Raw genomic sequence first — 26,236 nt, 5'->3', positions numbered from 1 at the left:
ATCTCTTCCCTCCTTCGTCACCCACGTCTTTACTCAACATAACTCAACCCTTTCATAAACCTTTCAAATACGTTTCATACACACTCGTCCTTTCTTTATCACGCCGTCTATAGATTACTGAATAACAAACTATATATACACACACACACACACTTATACTCACACACACACACACACACACACACACACACACACACACACACACACACACACACACCTGGGGCCATACACATTCCTCAGAGACCAACATAACATTTTTTCCCATTCCCGCACACCTACCTGCTCCCTCACCATCCAACGCTCACCTCCAGCACAAACACATCTCATACCTGTTAATCCGCTTTCACACCACACCTGTCCAACACCTTTCTTACTTTGCCATACCTCATCACTTCATCACACGACATCCCCGAAGTTCACCTCTCTTTCGGCCACCTCTTTTGATTCTTTTTTTTAGGAGCAGCGAGTAGCGGGCTTTTTTTTTTTATTATTGTTTCCTTTTTTGTGTGCCCTTGAGCTGTCTCCTTTGTTGTAAAAAGAAAGAAAAAAAAAACACTATCCCCATTCTTGTCCCATCATCATCACACGCCCATCTCCTTTGCCTCTTCCCTTTCCATGCACTTGTCCATCACCCTACTTACCTTACCTTACCTTACCTTACCTTACCTTACCTTACCTTACCTTACCTTACCTTACCTTACCTTACCTTACCTTACCTTACCTTACCTTACCTTACCTTACCTTACCTTACCTTACCTTACCTTACCTTACCTTACCTTACCTTACCTTATCTTACCCTACCTTACCTTACCTTACCTTACCCCACCTTACCTTACCTTACCTTACCTTACCTTACCTTACCTTACCTACCTACCGCCCTCGGATACCACAATAATCTTTCCCCCTCCCTTCATCACAGGTACTCTCCCTCCCTTTACCTCTTCCCCTTCACCCACCTGTCAAATACCTAACATATACCTACACCTACCCTGCGCCCTACATACACACCTGCTGTTTATCACACGCCAGTTACTAATCCAACCCCTCACGCCCGACACACCTGTTTTGACTCCTATCGTTCTCATCCCTTTCCTCCCTCGTTATTACTCTTCTCCCTGCTCTTCTCTTGGCCTCTGTAAAACGAAAAGCCACAACCAGGGTCATATTCTTAAAAAATTCGTCACCCCAGCACACATATTCAACAAGGCTTTCATATAGGAGTTTTAGGGACTTCCAGGGGTAGTTTTTATGACCCTGGTGGTAGTATGGCCATTCCTTTTTACCATGAACCTAAAAAACACTCATTACAACCCGAGTGATATTTTCGTCCTTTGGAAATACTTGATATAAGAGGCCGACGCATCTGACAGTGCGAACCAAAGCCTTTCGACCTCCCTGGCGACCTCGTATAGGAAGGGAAAGGTTCAGCTAAGTCTTCAGGACCGTTTAATGCAGCAGTCCCTGAGGAGGTATACTGCCCTGACTACCTGGCCGTTTTGGTGTCTTCACGGCCGGAGGGAAGCGATACGAGACCCGGTAGCCGCTGCGATACGCTAATAAGTACTACGCCCCCCGGAGCCGTTGAAGGGGCCGCGCTAATTTGTATGCCGCGGGAGCCTCGCCTCGCGTCGCCCCGGGAGCCCTCGGGCGGTGTATCAGGACTCGAATTTCGGGACGTTTTTCAGCTTGAATTTATGGCGGCGCGTGTGTTCCCGTAGATTAAAAACGGGGAATGTTATATACGAGCACCTTCCTTCCTTCCTTCAGCCCGTGTTATTACGTATTGACGTTGTAATTATACGGCGCGAGAACGTGGTGAGTGAAAGGTCTCGTCTAGGGGAGATGTCTTGCTTTTTGCATGATGCGTTAGTGTGTCTGTTCACCTAACGGGTTTGTGCTTGTAGCGTCCTGTCGGCGGAATGTTTTGTGTCCTTTTTATGTGTGGAATGACACACACACACACACACACACACACACACACACACACACACACACACACACACACACACACCTTACTGACCCTCCTCTCTCCCCCCACAGTGTCCCTGCAGGCGGTGGGACTCGTGCTGTACCCGCTGGGCCTGGGTTCGCCCTTCGCCCGCCTCCAGTGTGGTGACTCCGCCTCCGTGTACGCGTCTGGGAGCTGCGAGCTGGGCTACGCCTACATGCTGGCCCTGGTGGCCACGGCCCTGGCGGCCTACTGCCCAGTGCTGGCCAGGCTCGTCACCTACAAGGATTACACGGACTACTGGTCGAACCTTAACTATATGTGATGTCCCTGTGTGCCCCGAGGAGACCTCGCGGGGCACAGTAATGGTAACTCTCCTACTGAGGAAAATGACGGAAAATTCTAGCGCTTGCAGTGAGACCAGTGGAGGCCAGTGGCGATGCAGGTGGCCTGAGGTGCTGAGTGAAGGGAGATCGTAGTGGCCGCTGGCTGACGTGTGCCAGCCGTGTCTGGTGTGTGCCCGAGAACGAGTGTCGAGTGACATCACCGTTGGTACTTTGTGGAGGTGCGGGAGACAAGACCCTTGAACACAATCCGTTCTGTGTGTGGTGGCAGGCGTTCGTCACGTGACTGTAAATATAAGAGCAACAGTACGATTCTGTGACTTTTACGAGCGTCTATCAGCGTCGCGCCAGACAGTGTTGTGCCGCGGCCGCCACCACTCACGGCCGACCCCGCGCCGCCAGCTGTCACGTCTAGATGTATGCGATAATGCTGCGTTACGAGGGCGAGGTGTGCCGCACCTGGCCAGGCGGCAGGATTTATGTGGAATGTGTGTGTGTCCATGTTGACTCTTCATTAAACGAACAGATAATAAATCGAACGAATATTTACTAGGACGAATAGGATAAAGTTGACGATGATCATCTATCATGTGATGTGTCAAGTAATTGTAACATTTTTTTCAGGGTACACCGTGACTCCCGTCGTGTGTGATTTGTTAGATGCGCCGGTATTTCTTCAACAATAGTTGCTCGTGTTTGTGAAAGAAGGATCAAAACTCCACTCAAGTCTAGTCACTGACTGATGAAAACTCAAGTCGCTGGTCACACTACGGTCAAGGCAGCCTCAGAGGTCCACCTGAGTCCTCGTGTTAGTCCTCCACCACCGACGGCTGTCCGCCGCACCAACTTCTGACCGCCAGTATTGATTTACCGACGCCATCCAACTTCCGACGTTCATATTCAACTAGACAGTGTTAGACTGTATCTGACGCGGCTCTGCGGGAACAATAGTGCCCTGATTCGCTAATGAATATCAATTGTAATCGCTGAATGCGAGGGTGACGGCCAGACATCAATATGTGTGACGGTCGCTCCCCGAACTCGGAGGACTCAGTGCAGTGTTATGTTGAGATGAGAGTCCTGGGCGTCAACTATAATTTTGGGAATATTTACTGAACCACGACGGACTTTGTACAGCAATCAGATCCTTGTTGTGTGCCGGCTGGGGACCGACTCAGTACTCTCGGCGACACGCTCTTGTCGCTGGTGACGGAGGACTTAGAATATCCAGATGTATATTTCATACATACGGTATAACGCTATTACTTTAGATAATGTGTACTTTGCGATTTTGACGCTGTACAAAGTTATGTAAGGAGAATAAGGCGTGATGCGAGGCAGGGTTGACGGTGACGATGATGGTTGACACCGCACTTAACGCCGGAAATATTTTAAAGTATCTTAATGGTCTCCTGATTCCCCCATATCGCCCCCGTCCACACGAAGGAAAAAAAGTCCCGTGTCTTGCAGGGCCAGCACGGCGCGGCGCCGGGGCGGCAGCAACGCCCCAGCCCTGAACCCCGCCGGGCGTCGCGTCGCGACTCCTGCCTTGATTCGCTCACCCCTGCCGGGCGCTGGCTCAGACAAATAGGGTCTCATTAAGAGATAATTGAGGAATTTGCATGTTGATTCTATGGCGAATTCATCCTGAGCATTCGAGCGTTTTCAGCAGCAACTCGACCAAGTGCAAGGGGCGGCGGGGTCCCCGCCTTGCCCCGGCACTGGTCCTTTGCAGCAACGATTTGTCCTGAACGTCTGAGTCCCAAGAACTTGTTGTTTGCAGCACAAACACAGTTCCTTGATTCTTAATGAAGTTAGCACGTGTAGCTCACAGTCATCTTCATCGCACAAACAAGGAAGTTACGGTTGATGGGAAATGTAGATAAACTTCAGCTGCTCGGCGTCTATAGCGGAGGAACATACTTAATGAGCTTGAAGTGTCACCGACCTGTCCGCTCCGGCTCGTTGCTGCCTCACACCACCTGGTCTGTGGCTTCAGTACTCTGTGTATATATAATGGTGAGGCCGAGCGAGGCACTGCACCAGTCTTAGGGAACTGCTTCAAGCCAAAGAATATTTCCCCGTGACGATGAGACAAACATTCCTTTCAAATAAACAATTGTAAACAAATAAATATTTGTAAATACATGTACGTATAAACATATGGTCGTCGGCTTAAACAAGAAGGGAAAAAAATGACGTTATCTCCCGTGAGTCGTGTCGTGTGGCGATACGATCAGGGGAGTCGCGGGGCTGCCAGGGCCTTCACGCCGGGTGCCAGGAGTGCCAGGCCTCGAGTGCCGCGCGGGGACCAGCGGGGCAGCCTTGGCGTCCATCAGCCACAGACAGGCAGGAAGATGAATAATAAAGCACACCATCAGATCCTCCGTCGCTCTCGTCATCAGCCATTCTTGGTGAAGCGAAACTGTCCTGGAATATTTACCGTGACCCATCCGAGGTTCATTTTGTGTCCACGTGACTGCCTCTGCCTGCCTCGCTCCCCTCCCTTCCATCCTCCTCCCTCCGCGAACGACGCACTCACACACAACACCGACCTCCGCCATGTCGCGGCCACACACACTTACACAATATTCATAGCGGCGAGCGTCACCACTGTTTGATCCGCCATCATCCACACTTTCCCGCACGCCCCGGACCAGGCCACATCTTTACACACTCCCTTACACCTTAGATCCCCACTTCAGAGCCCTTCACCCTGTTCGACCCACTTCCGACACACACACACACACACACACACACACACACACACACACACACACACACACACACACACACACACACTGGCGGGAGAACAGGTAGAATACTCCTGGAATCCGCTCTTTGAAGTATTAGATATAAAGATAAAGGATGTGCGTCTGCTGCTCAGGGGGTCCACTCAGCAGGGCGAGGAACACGTTGCTTTAAGCCGTCGAGGACCTGGGAACTTAAGCCAAATACCCACTAGTCATTATCGCGGCGCTGGGACACCCTTTGTGGGCCGTCAGCCAGCGCCGTGAGCCATGCATCAAAAGATTAGCCGACCATGAACGACTTTTGGTAACCTCAGGAAGCCGTAGAGAAGGAGGCGATAGCGTAGTGTGGACCGGCGTTGTCTGTGGAGAATGAGAGTGTGCAGGCGGTGGTGATCCAGTGAGATTATTCCCTAAATATCTCTAGTGTTATCATTATTCAAAGAAATGTTTAATTGTAGGACACTTTAATGATCCAACGATGCCAGATTGTCGTACTTAGCGGCTTACATTTCCCGACTTCCTACCCCCAAACGGTCTTCTGGGCCCCAATAACGAAACTCTTTAGTTATCGTTAAAAGAGTTAGATCCTGATGTCTCTTGGCAATAGTTAGGCGTCAGAAACTGGTAAATACTATGCTCTGAGTACGATAACCTGGCAACGGTGCTTTAATCCCACTCTGGCTACACCCTCACTCTTCACCAGCCTCGGATCTCTGGATGGCTTTTGTAAGGAAGCTGTACTACATATCTTTTTTGTAATACTCTCGTAGGTTAGTGAGGCAGTGTGCGCGTCAAGGCTGCTGGCACATGAGCCCCTGAAGAGGAAACAACTAATAAGATAACTATATATTAATGTTTGGTCCGAGTGCTCTTTTCTGAGGTGTTGCCTGTAACAGCGAGTACTCGCTTAGACTATAAGGAAAGAATTTTATAACCAAATATGAAAATAAACTATAGAATCTGTGTTGATTGATGTGTCCTGTCATTTGAATCAGTGATTTTCTTTTTAGGGCAAGATATTTCTCATTGTTGCCTTATAATGGTGTCAGAAAATGGTCTTCTCTCAGGTAATATATAATGACATTTTTTACTGTTCCTTCGCCGTCTCCTCCAATGTCACCTGCAGCACCGCGGGCGGCGAGGCGTCTCCACACACCGCCGCCAGCCGAGGGCCGCGTCGCCGAGGGGCTGAGCGCGTCCCTTCACGACTGGCTGCTTCTTTAGGAGGCTGATGGGGAGGAAATTATGCTTGCAATATGCACTCAATACAGCCTCACGTCCCTCAGCATGAGTGTACCATAATTTGTGAGATATATTATGAGGCGGCGCCCTGTTGATCGAACTGCTTGGCTGGGAATATTACTGATTCTGTTGCAGTCGAATTATTGTCGTTCATTTTGGGTGGAAGTAGAGAACGTAGCGTGAAATTTTGACCCCCAATTGGAACGTAACTTCAAAGCTCTCACTTCTCTCCTCTCACTGTGAGGTTCATGGAGCGAATCCTGGTAGTGGTTCATATGAAGCTTCGAATCATCTGGGTGTTTTCAAGAATTAGCTTTTAATGCGGTGTGTTTTCGTGAAGTTCCTATTTCTTCGTGTGTATGGCTGTGCACAAGCTTCATTAACCACAGACTATACGCACGTCAGCTGCATGGAACCAGTTATGAGCACCACGTTCATGAGCCACTGGAGGGGGTTCACAGACGCTTCGAATAAGTAAAAGAACCCATTCACAATGTTGCCTAGCGTACATCTTTGTGTGGGCCACTAATTAATTGACAAATGCAAGAAACTACGCTCATTAATTAACTGCTTCCTAGTACAGCGTATATGACATGCAAACAGTGAGTGAGTGTTCGTCATCTCTCACCACCGTTGCCTAATTATCGTACTCAGAGCCTTGTATATACCGGTTCCTGAGTTATATCTGTTGCCAAAAACCACCAATAATTAACCATTTATACGATAACCATATATGAAGGCAGTTATTTGGGTGATGAAAGCAGTTTTTGGGGTCGGAAATCGGCAAACATAAGAGGCAGAGTACGACAATCCAGCAACGTTGTCTCTCACCACAACGAAACCAAATAAAAACAAAAGAAACACTGGCCGGGTGCAGCGTAACACAACGAGCCGCAGGTGGATCCTCGTAACGTCTCGAGATAGACTACATACGGCCAGAGCCACGGCATTACCATTACCTTTTATGTCATTTAATATTTTTTGTATTTATGATGTTGATGTCTCAGTAAAAAAAATATAAGAATGCGTTTTATGTGTACAAAGAGTTGGGCGGCGTGTGGCAACTCCGTCATCCATCACTCGCGTGGTCTTTGTTGTCGAGTGCACACGTTCGTCCTTCCGAGCCTTCCGTCCACCGCCATAAATCCCCATCAGCACAAGTTTCGCGGCACCAAGAGGCAGGGTGAGTAGGCGGCTGAGTCCTTGTGTCACTGGGGAAGAGGGGAGGAGGTCAGGGGTGCATCAGGTGTGTTTATTTGCCCGTGGAAGTCAGTGTGTCCAAGGCAACGTCGCCAAACTATCGTACACATCGCATTGCTCTTTCGTAGTTTCTGACTAATAACGAATGCAAAAACAAACAAACAAACATCAATAAATAGGAGTTTTAACGCTAACTTCAATTTTCTATCGTAATTTGTGTAGGTACGAGAGTTTGTGGCTTAAAAGTAATAAAGACTGTGGTGAATACGATAATCTGGCAACGCTGGTTCGGGGGTTTAAGGGAAAGACAGCGGGGTCCGTGTAGATAGGAGGCGCCTGCGGTACGACACTTGCTGCTTATAATTATGTGCTCTGCCTTGTTGTTGTTTGCTGTGCCTTTGGTAGGTATTCTAAGACACTTCGGCTTCTTACATCAGCTACTTCTACAGGTCAAAGAGTGGGTCAGTCGGGTTCCAATGAGTGTTTCTTTAGGTTCACGGTACAGAGGAAGGGTCACACTACCACCTGGGTCATAAAACTACTCCTGGAAATGCCCACGACTCCTAGAAAAGCCTTGTCAAATATGTGTTCTTGGGCGGTGAAATGTCTTATAATTCGACCCTTTAGTGTTTATATGATTGTAATTTGAAGTGGATTTATATATGTTGGTGTTGTGTCCTTGTGTTTAATGTATCTAGAGGTGTTGAGGTGGATTATCACGTTCGTATGTAAGTATCCGTTTTTTTTTGTAACTTCCACTTCGGATAACAACCCCACCATCGTTAGTATTTTTTTTTTTTACCTGTTCATCAGCATTCCTTTTTTGTCCTTTTTGTTCTTGTTCTTGTTTTCCATCTTGTTCATTACTCTTTTTTTTCCTTTTTCATCAGCATTCCTATTTTGTCCTTTTTGTACTTGTTCTTGTTTTCCATCTTGTTCATTACTCTTGTTTTTCCTTTTAATCAGCATTCCTATTTTGTCCTTTTTGTTCTTGTTCTTGTTTTCCATCTTGTTTGCTAATATTTTTTTTCTTTTTCATCAGCATTCCTATTTTGTCCTTTTTGTACTTGTTCTTGTTTTCCATCTTGTTCGTTACTATTTTTTTTCTTTTAATCAGCATTCCTATTTTGTCCTTTTTATACTTGTTCTTGTTTTCCATCTTGTTCATTACTCTTGTTTTTCCTTTTAATCAGCATTCCTATTTTGTCCTTTTTGTTCTTGTTTTCCATCTTGTTTGTTACTATTTTTTTTCTTTTAATCAGCATTCCTATTTTGTCCTCTTTGTTCTTGTTCTTGTTTTCCATCTTGTTCATTACTCTTGTTTTTCCTTTTAATCAGCATTCCTATTTTGTCCTTTTTGTTCTTGTTTTCCATCTTGTTCATTACTCTTTTTTTTCCTTTTTCATCAGCATTCCTATTTTGTCCTTTTTGTTCTTGTTTTTTTTCCATCTTGTTCATCATCATCGTCTTCAGTATCTTCTCGCATCGTAAACACCGGCGACTCTCAACCACCCTAACCACCACTTCTACCTCCACCTACACTACCTAACTGCCTGACTACCATCATCTCTCCGCCACTACCACCACTCGGTTCACCGCCATTAACCACTACCACCACCATACACACACACACACACACACACACACTCCAGCCAACACTCCAATCCTAACCACACAACCCCCGTAACTGACCATACGTTTGACTACCTATAACCATCACCATTATCACCATCATCACCGCCATATTACCTAGCTTAATGTCTATCACCATGCAGCTCCCATCACCACACCAACCAGTACATTAACTCTAACCATACACTCCCACTTCTCGACCATTCTTGTAACCCATCTATAACCTCCTCCACTGCTATATCATTATCGTCTTTACACTCTACCCAGTTCATTATCAATCACCACTTACCACCAAACACCAGCCAGCACTTTAATCTCAACCATACACACCCATGACTCCCAACCATGCCTATACGTTCACCGCAAACCACAACCACCACAGCTATACCACCACTATCACATCCCATCCCATCCCATTATCTCACTTCCCTGCCATTCCTCTCGCCTCGTTAAGCACCATCAGCTCCACAATCACTCCCGCTCTTAACAAATCAACGTAACACCAACAGACACAAGCACAACACAAACACACACGCGGCGGAAACAGTAACTTCGCCTCATCTCCACACTTCGTAAAATCCACTCGGCCGGGTTCCCCTCAACCGAACAAATTTTCCTCTGGCCATGTTATCGCAGAGTTCCGTTTTAGAATGTTTGGCGCTCAGGGAATGTTAATTGGCCGCAGGGCGTGGTGAGGAGAGCTTGCTGGTGGAGGGCGCGGCGTGGCGTGGGGAGAACTGCAGGCGTGGGGTGGTGGACGGGGGATAGGGAGGGAGGGGTGGGTGGGTGGGTCATCGCACGTGTTAAGGGCGGGGAAGGCGAGTGCTCATACATCAAAACAAAGAGATAAAGTTCGTCTAATAACTGTGCAGAGGAGGATCGCCTTGTAGTACCCCGCGCTGATATGCTGTCTCATATTACGGAGTGGGAGTGTCTGGGGTAACATATACAGACATCACACTCTTGCATTAGCTTATCGAAGTGAGCCTGGTGGATGGCGTGGAGGGCGCGGCATGGCGTGAGGAGAACTGTGGGCGTGGGGCGATGGACGAGGGGATAGGGAAAGGGAGGGTGGGTGGGTCATCGCACGTGTTATGGGCGGGGAAGGCGAGAGCGCTTACATCAAAACAAGGAGATAAAGTCGTCCAATAACGTGTGGTATTTCCCAGATTCGAAGTAGTTATTTTATTTATTTCATTTTATTTTTTTACAGCAGAGGAGCTAGTGCAAGGGCGTAAAAAAAAACAATAATGTAAAAAAAAAAAAACCCTACTTACTGCTCCTGAATAGAGTTGAGTGGCCAAAAAGAGAAATCAGTGTAGAAGAGCGCCTTGTACGCAGCGCTGATACGCTTTCTCATGTTACGGATTGGGAGGGTTATTAAAGAAACAGATACACAGACATTTCACCCTTGCATAAGCTTATCAAATCACGTGCGCCCTGCACTTCATGTTGTAAGGACTCCTATATTTATTTACTGGATAGAGCTTCTTGCCAGTTTGCCACAATGATCTGTTTTAACACGTGTATCCTGGGAAGGTTTTGGTTAGTACATAGTCATTACACTCTTGTTTTACCGTTTTCATACTATTTACCGAGTGTAGCTTCATGCGTTACTAATCTGCTTTCACGCGTGTATATTTATCTACTGGATGGAGCTTCTTGCCACAGTAATCTGTTTTCACACGTGTATCCTGGGAAGCTTTTGGGTGGTATATAATCATCACACTCTTAATTGTTTTGCTCCATTTTCATATTTATCGAACGTAGCTTCATGCCTTAGTAATCTGTTTTCACACGTGTATCCTGGGAAGCTTTTGGGTGGTACATCGTCATTACACTCATTTTGCTCCGTTTTCATACCAATTACCGAGTGTAGCTTCATGCCTTACTAATCTGTTTTCACACGTGTATCCTGGGAAGCTTTTGGGTGGTACATCGTCATTACACTCATTTTGCTCCGTTTTCATACCAATTACCGAGTGTAGCTTCATGCCTTACTAATCTGTTTTCACACGTGTATCCTGGGAAGCTTTTGGGTGGTACATCGTCATTTCACTCATTTTGCTCCGTTTTCATACCATTTACCGAGTGTAGCTTCATGCGTTACTAACCTGCTTTCACGGGTGTATATTGAGACTGTATTGGGTAGTGCAGCGCCATTATACCGTTATTTTTCCCGGTTTTCATATCAGTTTACCGAATCGACCTTCATGCCATTACTAACCTGTTTTCACACCTGCATATTAGGGCTCTGTTGAGTAGCGCAGAGCCATTACACAGTTTTTTCTTTGTTTTCACGCGTACAGTCCGGCAAGGCATAGAAAGCTGTGTGATAGGATTCGTCGTAGAGCTTCTTCCAATACTAATCTGCTTTCCCACGTGTATTCTAGGGCTGTATTGGTTAGTGCTTGGCTATTACACTGTTAGTTCGCTTTGTTTTCCTGTGTTCGTCCCGGCAAGGCGCAGAGAGTTGCGTAATGGATGCCTCGTAGAGCTTCTTCCAAAACTAATCTGCTTTCCCACATGTATTCTAGGGCTGTATTGGTTAGTCCATGGCCATTACACTGTTGGTTCGTTTTGTTTTCCTGCGTTCGTTCCGGCAAGGCATAGAAAGCTGCGTGATAGGATGCGTTGTAGAGCTGCTTCCAATACTAATCTGCTTTCCCACGTGTATTCTAGGGCTGTATTGGTTAGTGCGTAGCCATTACACTGTTGGTTCGCTTTCTTTTCCTGCGTTCGTTCCGGCAAGGCATAGAAAGCTGCGTGATAGGATGCCTTGTAGAGCTTCTTCCAATACTAATCTGCTTTCCCACGTGTATTCTAGGGCTGTATTGGTTAGTGCGTAGCCATTACACTGTTGGTTCGCTTTCTTTTCCTGCGTTCGTTCCGGCAAGGCATAGAAAGCTGCGTGATGGATGCCTTGCAGAGCTTCTTCCAAAACTAATCTGCTTTCCCACGTGTATTCTAGGGCTGTATTGGTTAGTGCTTGGCCATTACACTGTTGGTTCGCTTTGTTTTCCTGCGAGGTGCGTGATGGATGCCTTGTAAAGCTTTGTTTCCGCACGTCGGTCTCGGAGTGTTGTGGCGGGTGATGGATGTGATTGGGGCACGTCATGACCGGCTGTTTATGACCCGGGTGTGAAAACAAGACGTGCCGGGGGGAACATATGGAGCCCGGGTCCGTCTGCTCCTGCCCCTCGACCCCGTGTTATGACTGTCAACAAACCAGAGAGAAGGGAAGGGCGGGGCGGGGGAGAGATGAGACGGGGCATAGGGCGCGGTCAGTTGGCACCCTCCCTCCCACCCCGAGCTCCCTTCCTCTGTCCAAGGCGATATAGAAAACGGGGGACTCTTTCTGATAGGAGGAAGCCACAGAAAGTCACAACAAGCGAAGGTCGGTGGGTGGGGAGGAGGAGGAGGAGGATTAAGAGCGCGTGGTGTCATATGCAGAAACATCCTCCGCCCTAATTTCCCATTCTCACCCCTCACGTCCCCTCCTTCCCTCCCTCCCTTCCTCCTTTCTTCCCTTCCTCTCGTTTGTCGGGAGCTGCCTGAGGGGATTTATGTTTCCGGCAGGCCAGGAGGGAACGAGGAAGAGAGAGGGAGGGGGGGACAGGCATGGGTTAGAGAGAGAGGAAACTGATTTATGGAGTGAAAATGAGAGCGCTGGGGTTGATAAGGAGATAGAAAAAGCGAAATTATGCCTAACACGACGAAGAAGAAGAAATACATATACCAGACGAGGAAGCGGGAGGGAGCGAGGGAGGGACAGGAATGGATAGGAAGAGAGAGAAAGGAAACTGATTTATGGAGTGAAAATGAGAACGCTGGGGTTGATAACAGGATAGAAAACCGAAATCATGCCTAACACGACGGACAGCATCAAATATATATCCTAGACGAGGACGCGGAAGTAAGATCAAGACCCGAGTAGACTGGAGAAAGGTCAAAACGAGGGTGTGAGAGGAAGAGATCATTCCCAACAGAGTCTCATAACGAAGAGCGAAGGGATGAAGATTTATGTTGTGTGTGTGTGTGTGTGTGTGTGTGTGTGTGTGTGTGTGTGTGTGTGTGTGTGTGTGTGTGTGTGTGTGTGTTCCTCAACCTGCAAGAAAGGAGCGAGGAAAAAAAGATGAAAAGGCGCCGAGGTGATAGCTCAAAGGGAAGGGGAAATAAGGGTAGAGAAGGAGTGTTGTGTTTTTGGATAAATATGGAAAAAGGGAGGAAAGAAGGGATAGCCGTGCGGTGAGGGGAGGAATACGAGAAGAGGGAGGGATGGAGGGATCAACGATGCCTGATTGTCGTACTCAACCTCTTATATTTACCAACTTCCGACCCAAAAACTGTCTCCTGGGCTCCAATAACTAGATTCATTTATATTTATCGCTAAAATAGTTAATTCCTGATGTTCCTTGGCAATAGTGAGGCGCCAGAAACCGGTAAATACGCCGCTCTGAGTACGATAATCTAGCAACGTTGGGAGGGATGCGTAAGAAAGAAAGGTTTTGACCAAGGAGGGGAGTGATGAACTTACGAAGAGGGGAATGAGGGAACGAAGAGGGAGGAAGCGAGCGGGTGGGTGAACGTAGAGAGTAGAGAACGAAAAAGAAAGCAGGAAAGGATGACAACGTATAGAGAGCGAAATACGGGATAGGAATTGGAACGGCTGAATGTAGGGAGAAGAGGAAGGGAAGAACGGTCGAAAGTAGAGATGGAGAGAATGAAAAATGGATGTAAGGAAGAAAGGATGACAACGTTGAGAGCGAAATACGGGAAAGGAATAGGAACGGCTGAACGTATAGGGAAAAGAGGAAGGGAAGAACGGTCGAAAGTAGAGACGGAGAAAATGGAAAATGGATGTAGAAAGGAGTGCATGGGTGAAAGGCAAGGGAGAGGAAACGAGGAATAGAAAGTAAGAAGAGACGGGTAACAGAGGGAGATGGAAGCGAAGGGAGAGAACGAGTGGGCGAACGAGGAAGACAAAAACAGAGAAATTAAGAGAAGAAACAGTAGGTGAACGGAGGGAAACGGAAGCAAACTAAGTGAGTGCGTGAACAGAGGAAGACAAACAACGAAACTTTAGTAAGAAACGGAGAACGAAACTAAAAAAAACAAAAGAAAAGAACAAATTGGTGAACGTAGGAAGAAGGAAACTAAGAAACTGAGAGACGAAAGAAAGAACAAGTGGATAAACAAAGAAAGAAGGAAACTAGAAAATGAAGTATAATAGTTGGCTTAAGAAAACGGACGAAGAAGAAAACAAAACAAAGAGAACAAGAAAACGAAAAGACGAAGAACTTAATGTCTTGAGAAAACGGAGACAAAAGAAAACAAAACAAGGAGAACAAGAAAAGGAAGAGACGATGAACTTAATGTCTTGAGAAAACGAAGACACGAAAACAAAAGAAAACAAGAAATCGAAAAACGAAGAAATTAATGTCTTGAGAAAACGATAAGAGAACAAAAGAGAACAAGAAAACGAAGAGACGAAGAAATTAATGTCTTGAGAAAACGGAGACAGAAGAAAACAAAACAAAGAACAAGAAAACGAAAAGACGAAGAAATGAAAGGCTTGTTGGGGTGAGTGAACGGCGCCAGGAAGATGTCACCCCAGAGCCGAGTCGAGCCGGGGTGATTGATTGCCGGAGATAATTTACTTTTTTTTCTCTCTCTCGCTTCTCTGACTCGGCGCTCAGTGGGTCACGCGTGTCAGGTGCGCCGCGGAAGGTGAAGCTAATTGACGCAACACTAATCACGCGAAGCTGAGTGATGAGCCGCGTCCATGATCGTGAAGGCGCGTGGAGGTGATGGTGGTGGAGGTAGTGATGGTTGGTATTGGTGGTGGGGGGGGATGGTGGCAGTGGTGGTGTGGCGGTGGTGGTGAGGGGGATGGGGATGATAATGGTGGTGGTTAATGTTGGTGGTTGGTGTTGATAGTGGTAATAGTGGGTTTTGGTGGAGTTGATGGATGGTGTTGGGTATGGTGATGGTTATTGTTGGTGGTTGTGGTGGTGTGGTTGTGTTGGTGGTGGTGATTGTGGTGGATGGTGGTGGTTGTGGTGGGTGACTGTGATGGTGCTGGCGGTTGGTAATGGTTGATATTGGTGGTAGTGATGGGGGAATGGGGATGATGGTGGTTGATGTTGGTGGTTGTTGATGTTGATGGTGGTTGGTGTTGGTAGTGGTGATGGTGGATGTTGGTGGAGTTGATGGATGGTGTTGGGGATGGTGATGGTTGTTGTTGGTAGTTGTGGTGGTGGTTGTGTGGTAGAGTTGTGGTGGGAATGGTCGGTGTTGGTGGTGGTGATGGTGGTGACCTCAGTAATTTAACAGGAATAGGAAGCAACCAAGACGTGTATAGGTTAATCATCTCCCGAATATTATGTTTATGTATTTTATTTTGATTTTTCAACTTGAAGAGGAAGCAAAACCCAAACACGATTTTTTTCCATTTATTTTTTTCTCTCACATTTGACAGGAACAGGAAACAACAAAACGCGTCCATGTTATCCGTCCCCCGAGTGTCATGTTTTGTTTTGTTTTCTTTTCCCAATTTCGTTTAAAACCTGAAGTAAAACCCAAACAGTGACTTTTTTCATAATTTTTTTTTTCATTCTTGCCTTTTAACACACACACACAGACACACACACACACACACACACACACACACACACACACAGTAAGTAAGACAAGTTCCGAGTGTGATTTTATTGTTGTTGTGTATTTTTATCTTTTTTCTCAAATTTTAACACGAGAAAGCAAAATCCAAGCAAAGCAGTTTTTCATAATTTCTTTGCTCCGTTCCATTTATTCAACAGCAACAGGAAACAAGACATAAACAGATCCCTTTATTTTTTTGTGGTATTTTGATCTATTTTCGTTTATCTTTTTTTTATATTTTCGTCTTTTTTACTTAGTTTTTAACCCACACACTGACTTTTAGGATTTTTTCTCCGTTCCTCTCAGCGCACGCAAGAGGCATAATGTATACAGGTTATTCATTTTCGAGTGTTATTTTGTTTATATCTGTCGCATTTTTAATCCTTCGTTTCTTTTTTTTTTTTACTCTTTTAATGTGAAAAGGAAACAAACCCCGAACAATGCCTTTTCTTCATGTTTTCCTTTTGTTCTTTTAACTTTTAACACAAACCGAAAAAATGGCATGAACAGATTATAATTTTCGAGTGTTATTTTTGCTTTATTTTTTTGTGTATTTCTCTTTTTTCCGTTTTATTTTTACCTTATTAACATGAAGCAAAACTCAAACACGGATTATATTTCTCATTTGTTTCTTCTACTCCTTTCCTCATCATACGAACAAGAATCATTGCACAGGTCATTCAATGCAGTGTTTTGCGATTTTTTTGGTCTATTTTCCATCTATTTCCTGTCCACTAATTTTAACACGAACAGAAAACAAAACACAAACGAGAATTCAACCAGCGTGATATGTTTTTCCTTTTGTTTTTCTTCGTATCTTGTCAATCACTTATTTCTCCTTATTTTATCGCCCTTTGTTCTGCCTCCCATAATCTTCCTCACTTCATATTTCCTTTCTTTTTTCCAGCTTCGTTTTCTCAGTATTTTTTTTATTCGCCCCCTTCGTTATTTTCTTTATCATAATCCTGCCTCGTTTTTCTTCTGCCTTATTCTCCTTCCTTCCTCTTTTCTTATTTTTTTATTTCTCATCCTTTTTGTTCTTTATTAATTTTTACTTTTTTTTCTCTCTTGCTTTGAACCCTCTTTTTGCACTGTTCCTTTTCCCTTCTTTCTCCCTTCCTTTGTTCTCTGCCCCATTTTCACCAGCTTCTTTTTCTCTCTTATTTATTTTTCCTTCTCCCTATCCTTTCTTTTTTCCATCATAATCCTGCCTCGTAGCTTTTGTCCTTTCTCAATTCTTCTCTCCCTTTATCTTTTTTTCTTTTTCTCTTGTTTTTTCTCTTCTTTGGGGCCCTCTGTTTTCTCTCTCTCTCTCTCTCTCTCTCTCTCTCTCTCTCTCTCTCTCTCTCTCTCTCTCTCTCTCTCTCTCTCTCTCTCTCTCTCTCTCTCTCTCTTTTTCGTATTTTTTCTCCTTTTCATACTTTTTCCTCCTTCCTTTTTTTTGTACATTTGTTTTATTATTCTTTTTTTTCTCTCCCTCTGTTCTCTCTTTTTCTTCTTTCGTCTTTCTCTCCATAATTTTTCCTCCTTCCTTTTTGTTCCTTTTTTATTTTTTTTACTTTCTCTCCCTTTTATTCCGCGGCCTCTGTTCTCTCTCTCTTTGTTCTCTCTTTCTCTTCTCTTCGTCTTTCTCGTTTTCATAATTTTTCCTCTTCCTATTTTTTTTACTCTGTTTTTTCTTTCATTTCTCGCCTCCTTTTTTCTCTCACTCTCTGCTCTCCATTCCGCTCCTCCCCCTTGTCTCATTCCTCTCCGTTTTTCTTCTCTCCTCCCTCCTTCCTGTAAGCCACCCTTCTCCGGCTCTTCCTGTTCACCCTCTCTCTCTCTCTCTCCTTTTCTTTCCATCTTTTTCTAACTTTTCTTTTTTCGACTTTAGTTCTTGCTATTTGCTTCTGTTCCGGCATGTATTAAATCTTTCTCTGATTGTTGTACTGTTATTTTTTTGTGTGTGTGTTATTTCCTGTCTTTATTTCTCTTTCCTTATTTCCTTTCCTTCGGCTTTCCTCCTTTCTTTGTTTTAACTTTTCCTTAACGACTTTTTGCTTGCTATTTTCTTCTATTCTGTCATGTAGTAAATCTTCCCATATACTTTAATTTTGGTTTATTTTCTTTCCTCTTTTCCTTTTTTTTCAGCCTTCTCTCCTTTCTTTTTAACTTTTCCTTTTCTTTATTATCTTGATCTTTCTTCTATTTCATCGTGTATATAGTAAGTCTTCCCTTGACACATACTTTCATTTTGGTTTATTTCCTTTCTTTCTTTCCCCCCTTAATTCCTTCCTTCCAGCCTTTTTTTTTTAACTTTTCCTTTTCATTTTTTTTGCTTGCTATTTCTTCTGTTTCGTTATTCCGTAAATCTTCCTTTGACTCTCCTACTTTTTTTTTCATTTGCTTTTTTCTCTCTTTCCGTAATTCTCTTCTTTCAGCCTTCCCTCCTTTTTTTTAACTTTTTTTTTTCTTTTTTGTTGGTTGCTATTCTGTTTCATCACGCAGCAAATCTTCCTCTCTCTAACTTACCCTCATTTTTTTTACTTCCTTAAATTCCTGGTTTTCCATAATTCCTTCCTGTTTCGTTTTCTATCTTTCATCTTTTCGTGTATATTTTTTTTATTCCCGCTTGCTTGCTTGTTCCCTCCACCTTGACTCTTCCCCCTTTTTCTCATTCCTTCATCTCCGCGCACCAATTCCCGCTTCTCATTTACACAATCTCCTCTTACCCTCACCTTTCTCCTTCCTTTGTTGCCGCACGCACCTCCCACCCACCCCTCGACCCCACCACACCACCCACCGACCCTCCCACCCTTTACTTTTTTTCCCCCGACCTTCCTTCCTCCGTCTCTTTCCCTGCACACCCTCGGGCCATACGTGTGAAAGAGCAGCACCTCGTAACTCTTCCCTCTCGCCTTCCTATTTGCTGCTGAGAGAGAGGGAGAGGGAGAGGGAGAGGGGGAGGGAGGGTATGGGATGGGGGTGGTGGCGTGAATATACCTCATCGCGTGACCCCCGGCAATGATACAGAGGCCTGCTAGAGTGGCGGGAAATTAGCTTCATATGTTAAGTTAAAAATAAGCGTGAATACCCTCCCATCTCACCTTCCCATCCTCCCTTCTCCTCCGCCTCCGCCCCCTCCTCTACCTCCCCCTCCTCCCTTTTCCTCCGCCTCCGCCCCCTCATCTACCTCTCCCTCCCCTCCCTTCCCCTCGTGGTTCTTCTGTGTAACTCTACTCTCTCTCTCTCTCTCTCTCTCTCTCTCTCTCTCTCTCTCTCTCTCTCTCTCTCTCTCTCTCTCTCTCTCTCTCTCTCTCTCGTGTTACGTTTCTTCTCGGAGTTCATCATGGAGCGGAGAGAGAGAGAGTGAGAGAGAAGAGAGACACACACACACACACACACACACACACACACACACACACACACACACACACAGAAACAGACACAGACGGATAGACAGAGACAAGAAGAAAATAAGAGAACAGTGTAAAATGTCGACATAAATAAAAACACTAAAATATTAACAAAACAAAAGACCAGAAAAAAACACGTATCACTCAAGCAACAACACAAAAAAACCTCCTGAAATACAAACAAACCGCAAGCAAAACAATCACCACAGCGCTTTAATTTGGGTCACTCGGAAGGAAGGAAGGAACAAAGGAGGGACGCGTATAATAACCAGCCTCGCGGAAAACAAACTAACCCTTTTTTCCCCTTCCGTTTCCCTTCCCTTCCGTGGCGGCGGCGGCGGCGGGCGCGTTCAGCCGAGGAAGCGGGCGTGACAGGCAGGCGAGGCAAGAACAGCAACACACGGCCCCTCGCCTGACAACCTAATGGCTCGCTGGTGCTCACTGTGGTGGTGGTGGGGGTGGTAGGAGTGGTGGTGGTGTCTACGTCTGCCGCCACGCCACAACCCGAGGGAGAAGAGGAGGAGAAGGAGGAGGAGGATAGATAGGCGTTGGAGAAAGACGAGGAGGAGAAAAGGAGAAAATGATGTGAATGAAGAAACAAAAAATGAAAGGAAGAGGAGGAAAAGAAAAAAAGAGAACAGAAAGGAGGAAGAGGGGAGGAAAAAAAAAGAGGAACAGAGAACAACTACGGAGATTATATGAAGAAATAGGAAGAGGGAGGAGGAGCAGGAGGAGGAGGGAAGAGGAGGGGGAGGAAAAGGAGGAAAAAGAAATGGAGGAAAAAAGGAACAACAGAGAACGACGATGAACATAATATGAAAAAAAATAGGAAAATGAAGGAAAGGACGAAAAAGGAAAACAAGAGAAGAAAAACAAAGAAAGACAAAAAGAAGAAACAAGTGGAAGAGAAGAAGGAGGAGGAAGAGGAGGAGGAGAAAAAGAAGAAGAAACAAAAGAAACACGTATTATTCCCGTCCCTCACCCACGGTTTCTCAAGTTAAATAAAATCAAGCGCGTAAGAATTTTTCCATCAGAGTGAAGTCTTGAGCGCGGGTAAAGTTTTGATATATTTAATGAGATACGTCGGCGCCAAGGTGAGGGAGGAGAGGAAAAAAAAAAAAAAAAACTCAGGTTCATCTTTTTGGAGGGAATCAAGTTTTTGGATTACTCCCACGGTGTTCCTCGGCGGGGCGTCTCGAGGGAGTGGTCTAAAGGAGTGGAGTGGAGTGCAGGAGTGGTTGTGGAGTGGGGCTTAGTGTAGTGTATAGTGGAGTGCAATGTAGTGTAGTCTAGTGGAGTGAGGGGGTGGAATGGAGTCAGAGTGGAGATCGATTGAAGGAGTGGGAGTGCAGTGGAATGGAGTGAAGTGGAGTGGAGCATGGGAGTGAAGAAATGAGAGTATATTGGAGTAAGGGAGTGTAGTGGAGTGAATAAGCGGAGTGGAGTGGAGTGGGGGAGTTGAATGGAGTGCAGTAGAGTGAGGGAGTGAGGGCGGAGTAGAGTAGTCTGAGAGCGAGGGAGTGGAGTGAAGGAGGGACATGGGGTTGAGTGGAGTGAACCAGAGAAGGGGATGAAGTGGAGTGAAGCAGAGAGAATGGATTGGAGTGGAATGGAGTCCTCTGAGGAAAGCCAAGTCAAGTTTTTACATTCCAATCTCTGGGTGACTAACTCCTCGTAGGAACACAACAGCGAAGCGAAATACGTCGTTCGTTGTTGGGTCGAATCGTCATCTGCTCTAATCTCTCCAGACAACCACAGCAACAAGAGAATCGAAGAAGTCGTTTTTCCGTACAAATTATGCGGTTGGTTTTTCATTTCACTTCATATTAATTCTTTCTCGTGGTGGATATTGCATTAAAAAGCACTCGTGACAGCACCAGCGTCTTAACTCAACGCTCTCCATTCTTCATCACTCTTCATCTTTCATTCTCCCAAGCCTCTCCAGCCTCCTCTTTTTATCTCCCTCACGCTTGTCATCCTCACTCCTGCTTGAAGCATCCTCATCTCACACTTGAAGGCATTGGACTCCAGCTTATGACTTTGCTCCTCACCACACACTCGAACTCCCAAGCCTTCTCACCCTCTCCTCAGTTTTATCTTCCTCACACTTGTCATCCACGCGCCTCGTATATGCATCCTAACCTCATACTCAAACCTCAACTCAAGACAATTCTCGACTCTCAGTTAACTCAATCCTCACCTCTCCACCTTACAAGCCTTCTCATCCTCCCCTCAGTTTTATCTCCCTCACACTTGTCATCCACGCGCCTCGTATATACATCCTAACCTCATACTAGAACCTCAACTCACGCTTCTCGACTCTCACTCAACTCAACGCTCAAGTCTTCACCTCACATTCGAATTTACCGTCTCACAATCTCCTTTTCACCTTTTCCCCAACTCTATCACCGTCACGCTTGTCATGGTCACGCTACACACATCCTCAAACGTCACACCCGAGAGCCCCAGCAGCATCTCAACTTAACACTTTTCTTCTTTCCTTGCACTCGACATCCACCGTCCCACCGAAGCTCCCCACCCCTTCCCCCTCTCCCCACTTTATCTTCCTCACACGTGTCACCCTAACCCCTCACACATCCGCGCGTTACTCCCCGCACCTCCTCCTCATGCATCACTCTCAATCCCCCGTCATCTCAACTTCACCTGACCCTTTCCTCCCCTCCAACGCCACCACCACGACCACCAGCACCCCCAACCCTCTCGCTCTCATCCCTCACAGTCGGTCGCTCCCTCACCGGTGGAGATCAAGAGGAGGATCCACTTTCGTCCTTTAAAAGCTGTCCATCAAGTGTGGAAAAGTTTGTTCGAGAAGGAAAGAGAGGAAGGAGTGGGAGGGAGGGAGAGAGAGCAAAAAGCGGTACGGAGATAGATGAATCAAAGGGAGAGAGAGAGTAGAGAAGAGGAGAGGGAGAGGGAGAGGAAGAAAAAGAAGAGAAGGGAAACAAAACAAACAGACGTAATTGAGGGAGGAGGTGTGAGGGCCGTCGATTTCTTGTGTTTGCTTTCCTTAATAAATCAAAGGAAGACTTAAACGAAGCAACGAAGGAAAGAAAAAGAAAAGATGAAATACCGATAAATCACTGAACCTCCTCCACCTGAGCATTAATGAAGACGGACAGGCAGGTGCGCACACAGGTGAAATAATCTAGGACAGTGACGCGCATCCCACCGAGAGACGCAATAAAAAAATAAAAAAAACCGAGTCACTGCAGCTTTTAGAGAGACGAAAAAAAAAGTGTAATTAAATGAATGTAGCAATTTTCGTCCTTCTTTTGTTTTCGTTGCATATTTTAGACTTGTGTCGCTGCGTGTGGGCCCGAGGAGTGACGTGTATGTGTGTGTGTGTGTGTGTGTGTGGGTGGGTGTGTTTGTGTCTGTGTCTGTGTCTATTTGTATCTGCGTCTGTGTTTGTCTTTGTGTGTGTGTGTCTGTGTGTGTGTGTGTGTGTGTGTCTGTGTGTGTGTGTTCTTCCATTAGTGTTTTGCTCCCTGGTCACCACACTTAACCACCTTGATGCACCATAAAACTATCTGCCACACGGACGGAGCGACAGGCCGACACATTGACGCGGACGGCCGACAAAACGCGACTGAAAGTGAGCGAACGATTCATTAATTAGGGGATCGGTTAGACGGCTTGAAGGCTCGCCGTCTGTCTGCCTCTGAGCCGGCATGTCAAGGCGGGGGAGGTTTTTGGCGACTAGTAACTTGCTAAATGCGACTGAGTGTTGTGTCTTCCTGGTTGACTGGTTGGGTTGCAGACTGGCTGACTGATTTTCTGGCTGATTTTGTGGCTGATATGTCTGGGTTACTGGCTGGTTAAGTGGGTGGCTGTCTAGATTGTTGGCTGTCTACCTTAGTGGCTGGCTGGCTGAGTTACTGACCGCCTCCTTTGATAGCTCGCTGGCTGTCTGGTTGGGTGACTATCCGACCGCCTGGCTAGTTATCTATGTTATTGACCGAGTGGTTGTCTAGATTGGTCTTAGTCTAAATAAATAAGTAAGTTTAGGTAGGTTTGTACAAGTCTGGCAAGTTATTTGGGATGGCGGTTGAATGTCTGGATGGCTGGGTTGTCTGTTTTTCTGGATGTCTGTATAACCGTCTGTCTCTCTGCCCGGTTAGTTAGTTGAGTTGCTGGTTGGCTCTCTGGCTGGCTCGTTGGGTTCCTGTCTGTCTGTCTGGTTAAATGTCTGGGTTTGTGGTTGGGTGTCTGGCTGGTTGGGTTGCTGTCTGTCTGTCTGGTTAATTGTCTGGGTTTGTGGTTGGGTATCTGGCTAATTATCTTGGTTGTTGTCTGGCTGTCTGGGTTGGTGGTGGACCGTCTGGCTGGCTTTCGGAGGTGCTGGCTGGCTGGCTGGGTTGCTGGATGCCTCGTTGTCTCTATGATATCTGCGGTGTCATCAGGCTCTTCATTCCCCTGTGCCTACTTTTTATGCAGGAATCCTCTGCGTGTTTTCCTCTTTCACCGTCTCCTCCTCCATGTCTCTGTGCCCTTTTTTTGTCAGTTTGTGTTTCTCTGCATTTTTTTTTTTTCATCCTCGCCCTTGCTGGTGATATTAATGTTTTTTTCGTTGTTGTTTCTCTATGTCTCTGTCTTTATGCCAGTCTGTCTGTGTCTGTATGTCTGTCTGTCTATCTGTCTGTAAGTCTGTCTGTCTGTCTGTCTGTCTGAGTCTGCCTTTCATGGAGATGGAATGCTTCCTTAGGGACGCAGCGGCCTTCCAAGGTAATGGTGAACCTCTCGTGTGTGTGTGTGTGTGTGTGTGTGTGTGTGTGTTGTAACAATACCACAAACAACGGCAGGATGAACTAAACAAGTGAATGTATATATTTTTGGTCCCTTTAACAAACGATGACTTAGATGCAATGGGTTTGAATATTATGTATAAGTCACTGAGTAATTACTGATTGCACTGCGCCGTGTTGTATAGGTATTGTTTTATGACCTTGTGTATTTTTAAGCAGGTGAAGCGCGTTAATGAGCCGCTCAGGGACAGGGAAAAGGCGAAGGAAACGAACGAAAATAAGCACGAGCGACACAATAGACTTCGATTTGGCACGAAGCAACAATTCTATCGCCAAGCAAATGGGAAACTATTCTAGACTTTGCATTTATCTCCATTTGCCTGTCTGTCCATCTGTCTACCTGTCTTTACCTGTCTGTCTGCGTATGTCTGTCTCTGTTTTGTGTGTTTGTCAGTGTTTTTGTCTGTCTGTTTGTGTGTGTGATTCTGTCTGTTTATCTCTGTGTATCTGTCTGTTTATCTCTTGTTATGCCCGTCCATCTGTCTCTGTCTTCCACCCCCACCTTATCTCTCTCTCTCTCTCTCTCTCTCTCTCTCTCTCTCTCTCTCTCTCTCTCTCTCTCTCTCTCTCTCTCTCTCTCTCTCTCTCTCTCTCTCTCTCTCTCTCTCTCTCTCTCTCTCTCTCTCTCTCTCTCTCTCTCCTCCCCTTCCCATCCCTCCCCATCTCTCTCCTCCCTCCCTCCCCTTCCCCTCCCCCCGTCCCCCTCCAACAATTAATCTCCCTCTCTAAATTTCCCGAAGTCTGCCCGTCCTGCCTCCACCATTACAAGAAGCCCAGGAAGCTCTCAGCGGCCGTGACGGGGGAGGATATTAATGTCCTGAGCCTTGAAACTCCCTCCCGCCCTCCCTCTTCCCTTCCCTCCCTCTCTATCGTTCCCTCCCTCTTTCGGTCTATTCCTCCCGCTCTTCTGCTGCCCTATCTTTTTTTGCCTTCCTCTCTCTATCTCTTTCTCTCTCCCCCTTTCTCCCTCCCTCCCTCCCTCTTTCCTCCTGCCATATCTCCCTTTACCTCCCTTCTACCTTCCTCCCGTCTACCCTCCTCCCCTCTTTCCATATCTGCTTCTCCCGACAGCCTCCTTCATTACCTCCTCCTCCTCTCTCTTTTTCTCTTTCTCTTTCTTCGTACCTTTTCTCTCCTTCTCTCTTTAATTCTTAGTCACTATTTCTCTATTTCACTCCCTTCTTTCAGTTATCTCTTACTACCTCTCTCTCTCTCTCCCCCTCCAACCCTTCCGTCTCTCTCTCTCTCTCTCTCTCTCTCTCTCTCTCTCTCTCTCTCTCTCTCTCTCTCTCTCTCTCTCTCTCTCTCTCTCTCTCTCTCTCTCTCATCACCCCTTCCTTCCTCTCTTCCTTCCTCTCCTTAACATCCCCTCTTTCATCTCCCTTCCTCTCCCTTCCTTCCCCCCCCTCCCCCTTCATCTCCCTTCTCCCTCCCTCTCCCGTCCTTTCCCTCCCATCCTGCTCCCCTTCGTGTGTTTGTTTATAGTCCCCCCCACACCACCTTGCCGCGCCCTGGTCGGTGGAGGGGCGCCTCTCCCCTCGCCCCCCTCCCGTCCTGCCCCCTCATTCACTCGACAGGAAGCCTTTTTTATTGTTATTATTATTATTATTATTATTATTATTATTATTATTATTATTATTATTATTATTATTATTATTGTTATTGTCGAGCCCCCGTCATTCATTGGTAGGGAAGCTATTGTTATTATTATTATTATTATTATTATTATTATTATTATTATTATTATTATTATTATTATTATTATTATTATTAATGCTATTTTTACTGTAGTGTCCCCTCATTCATTTGTAGGGGAGGTTTTTCTTCCTCTCCTTTTTTTTCTTCTTCTTCATTATCTTCTTCGTCTTCCTCTTTCTCTTTGTTATCTTCGTTTTCGTCTTATTCTTATTCCTACTAATATTTCTTTGAGGCAAGTTCATGGCATTGAATCCTCTGTTTCCGCATTTAATTCCTTCGTGCGCCATGATCTTATCCTCTTTTGTTTTCCTCACAATGTATTCGAACGCATCTAATTAAAGGCTGCAGCACAATACACCCGACCAGCTCTTCGTGCACAAACAACTATTTTCTTCTTGAGTTCCCGCTGCATTCACTAGTAAAGAAAATGGGATTAATAAGCACTTCATTAGCGTAAAGAACATTAGGAGTTACGAGTTCAGCGAATGTTTGTGAAAAAGATCTGGAAGTCTGTTTATTATTATTATCATTG

At 45.8% G+C, this 26,236-nt stretch overlaps 1 protein-coding gene and 1 long non-coding RNA gene across 2 annotated transcripts in view; both read left to right on the top strand.

The window, feature by feature from the left end:
* Positions 1-6,009, top strand: part of LOC127003818 (LHFPL tetraspan subfamily member 7 protein-like) — a 66,876-nt gene extending 60,867 nt beyond the window's left edge. Inside the window, exon 3 of the mRNA XM_050870877.1 lies at positions 2,041-6,009. Coding sequence (XP_050726834.1) covers positions 2,041-2,273 — 233 coding nt within the window. The 3' untranslated portion in view covers positions 2,274-6,009. The remainder of the gene's footprint in view (positions 1-2,040) is intronic.
* Positions 6,010-7,242: 1,233 nt separating this feature from the next.
* Positions 7,243-26,236, top strand: part of LOC127003817 (uncharacterized) — a 173,998-nt gene continuing 155,004 nt past the window's right edge. The window contains exon 1 of the long non-coding RNA XR_007757414.1: positions 7,243-7,470. This is a non-coding gene — a long non-coding RNA (uncharacterized LOC127003817). The remainder of the gene's footprint in view (positions 7,471-26,236) is intronic.

The sequence above is a fragment of the Eriocheir sinensis genome, chromosome 26 (assembly GCF_024679095.1).
Source record: "Eriocheir sinensis breed Jianghai 21 chromosome 26, ASM2467909v1, whole genome shotgun sequence".
NCBI lineage: Eukaryota > Metazoa > Arthropoda > Malacostraca > Decapoda > Varunidae > Eriocheir > Eriocheir sinensis.
Note: the sequence above shows the minus strand (reverse complement) of the source record. Positions and strands in the feature narration are given on the sequence as shown.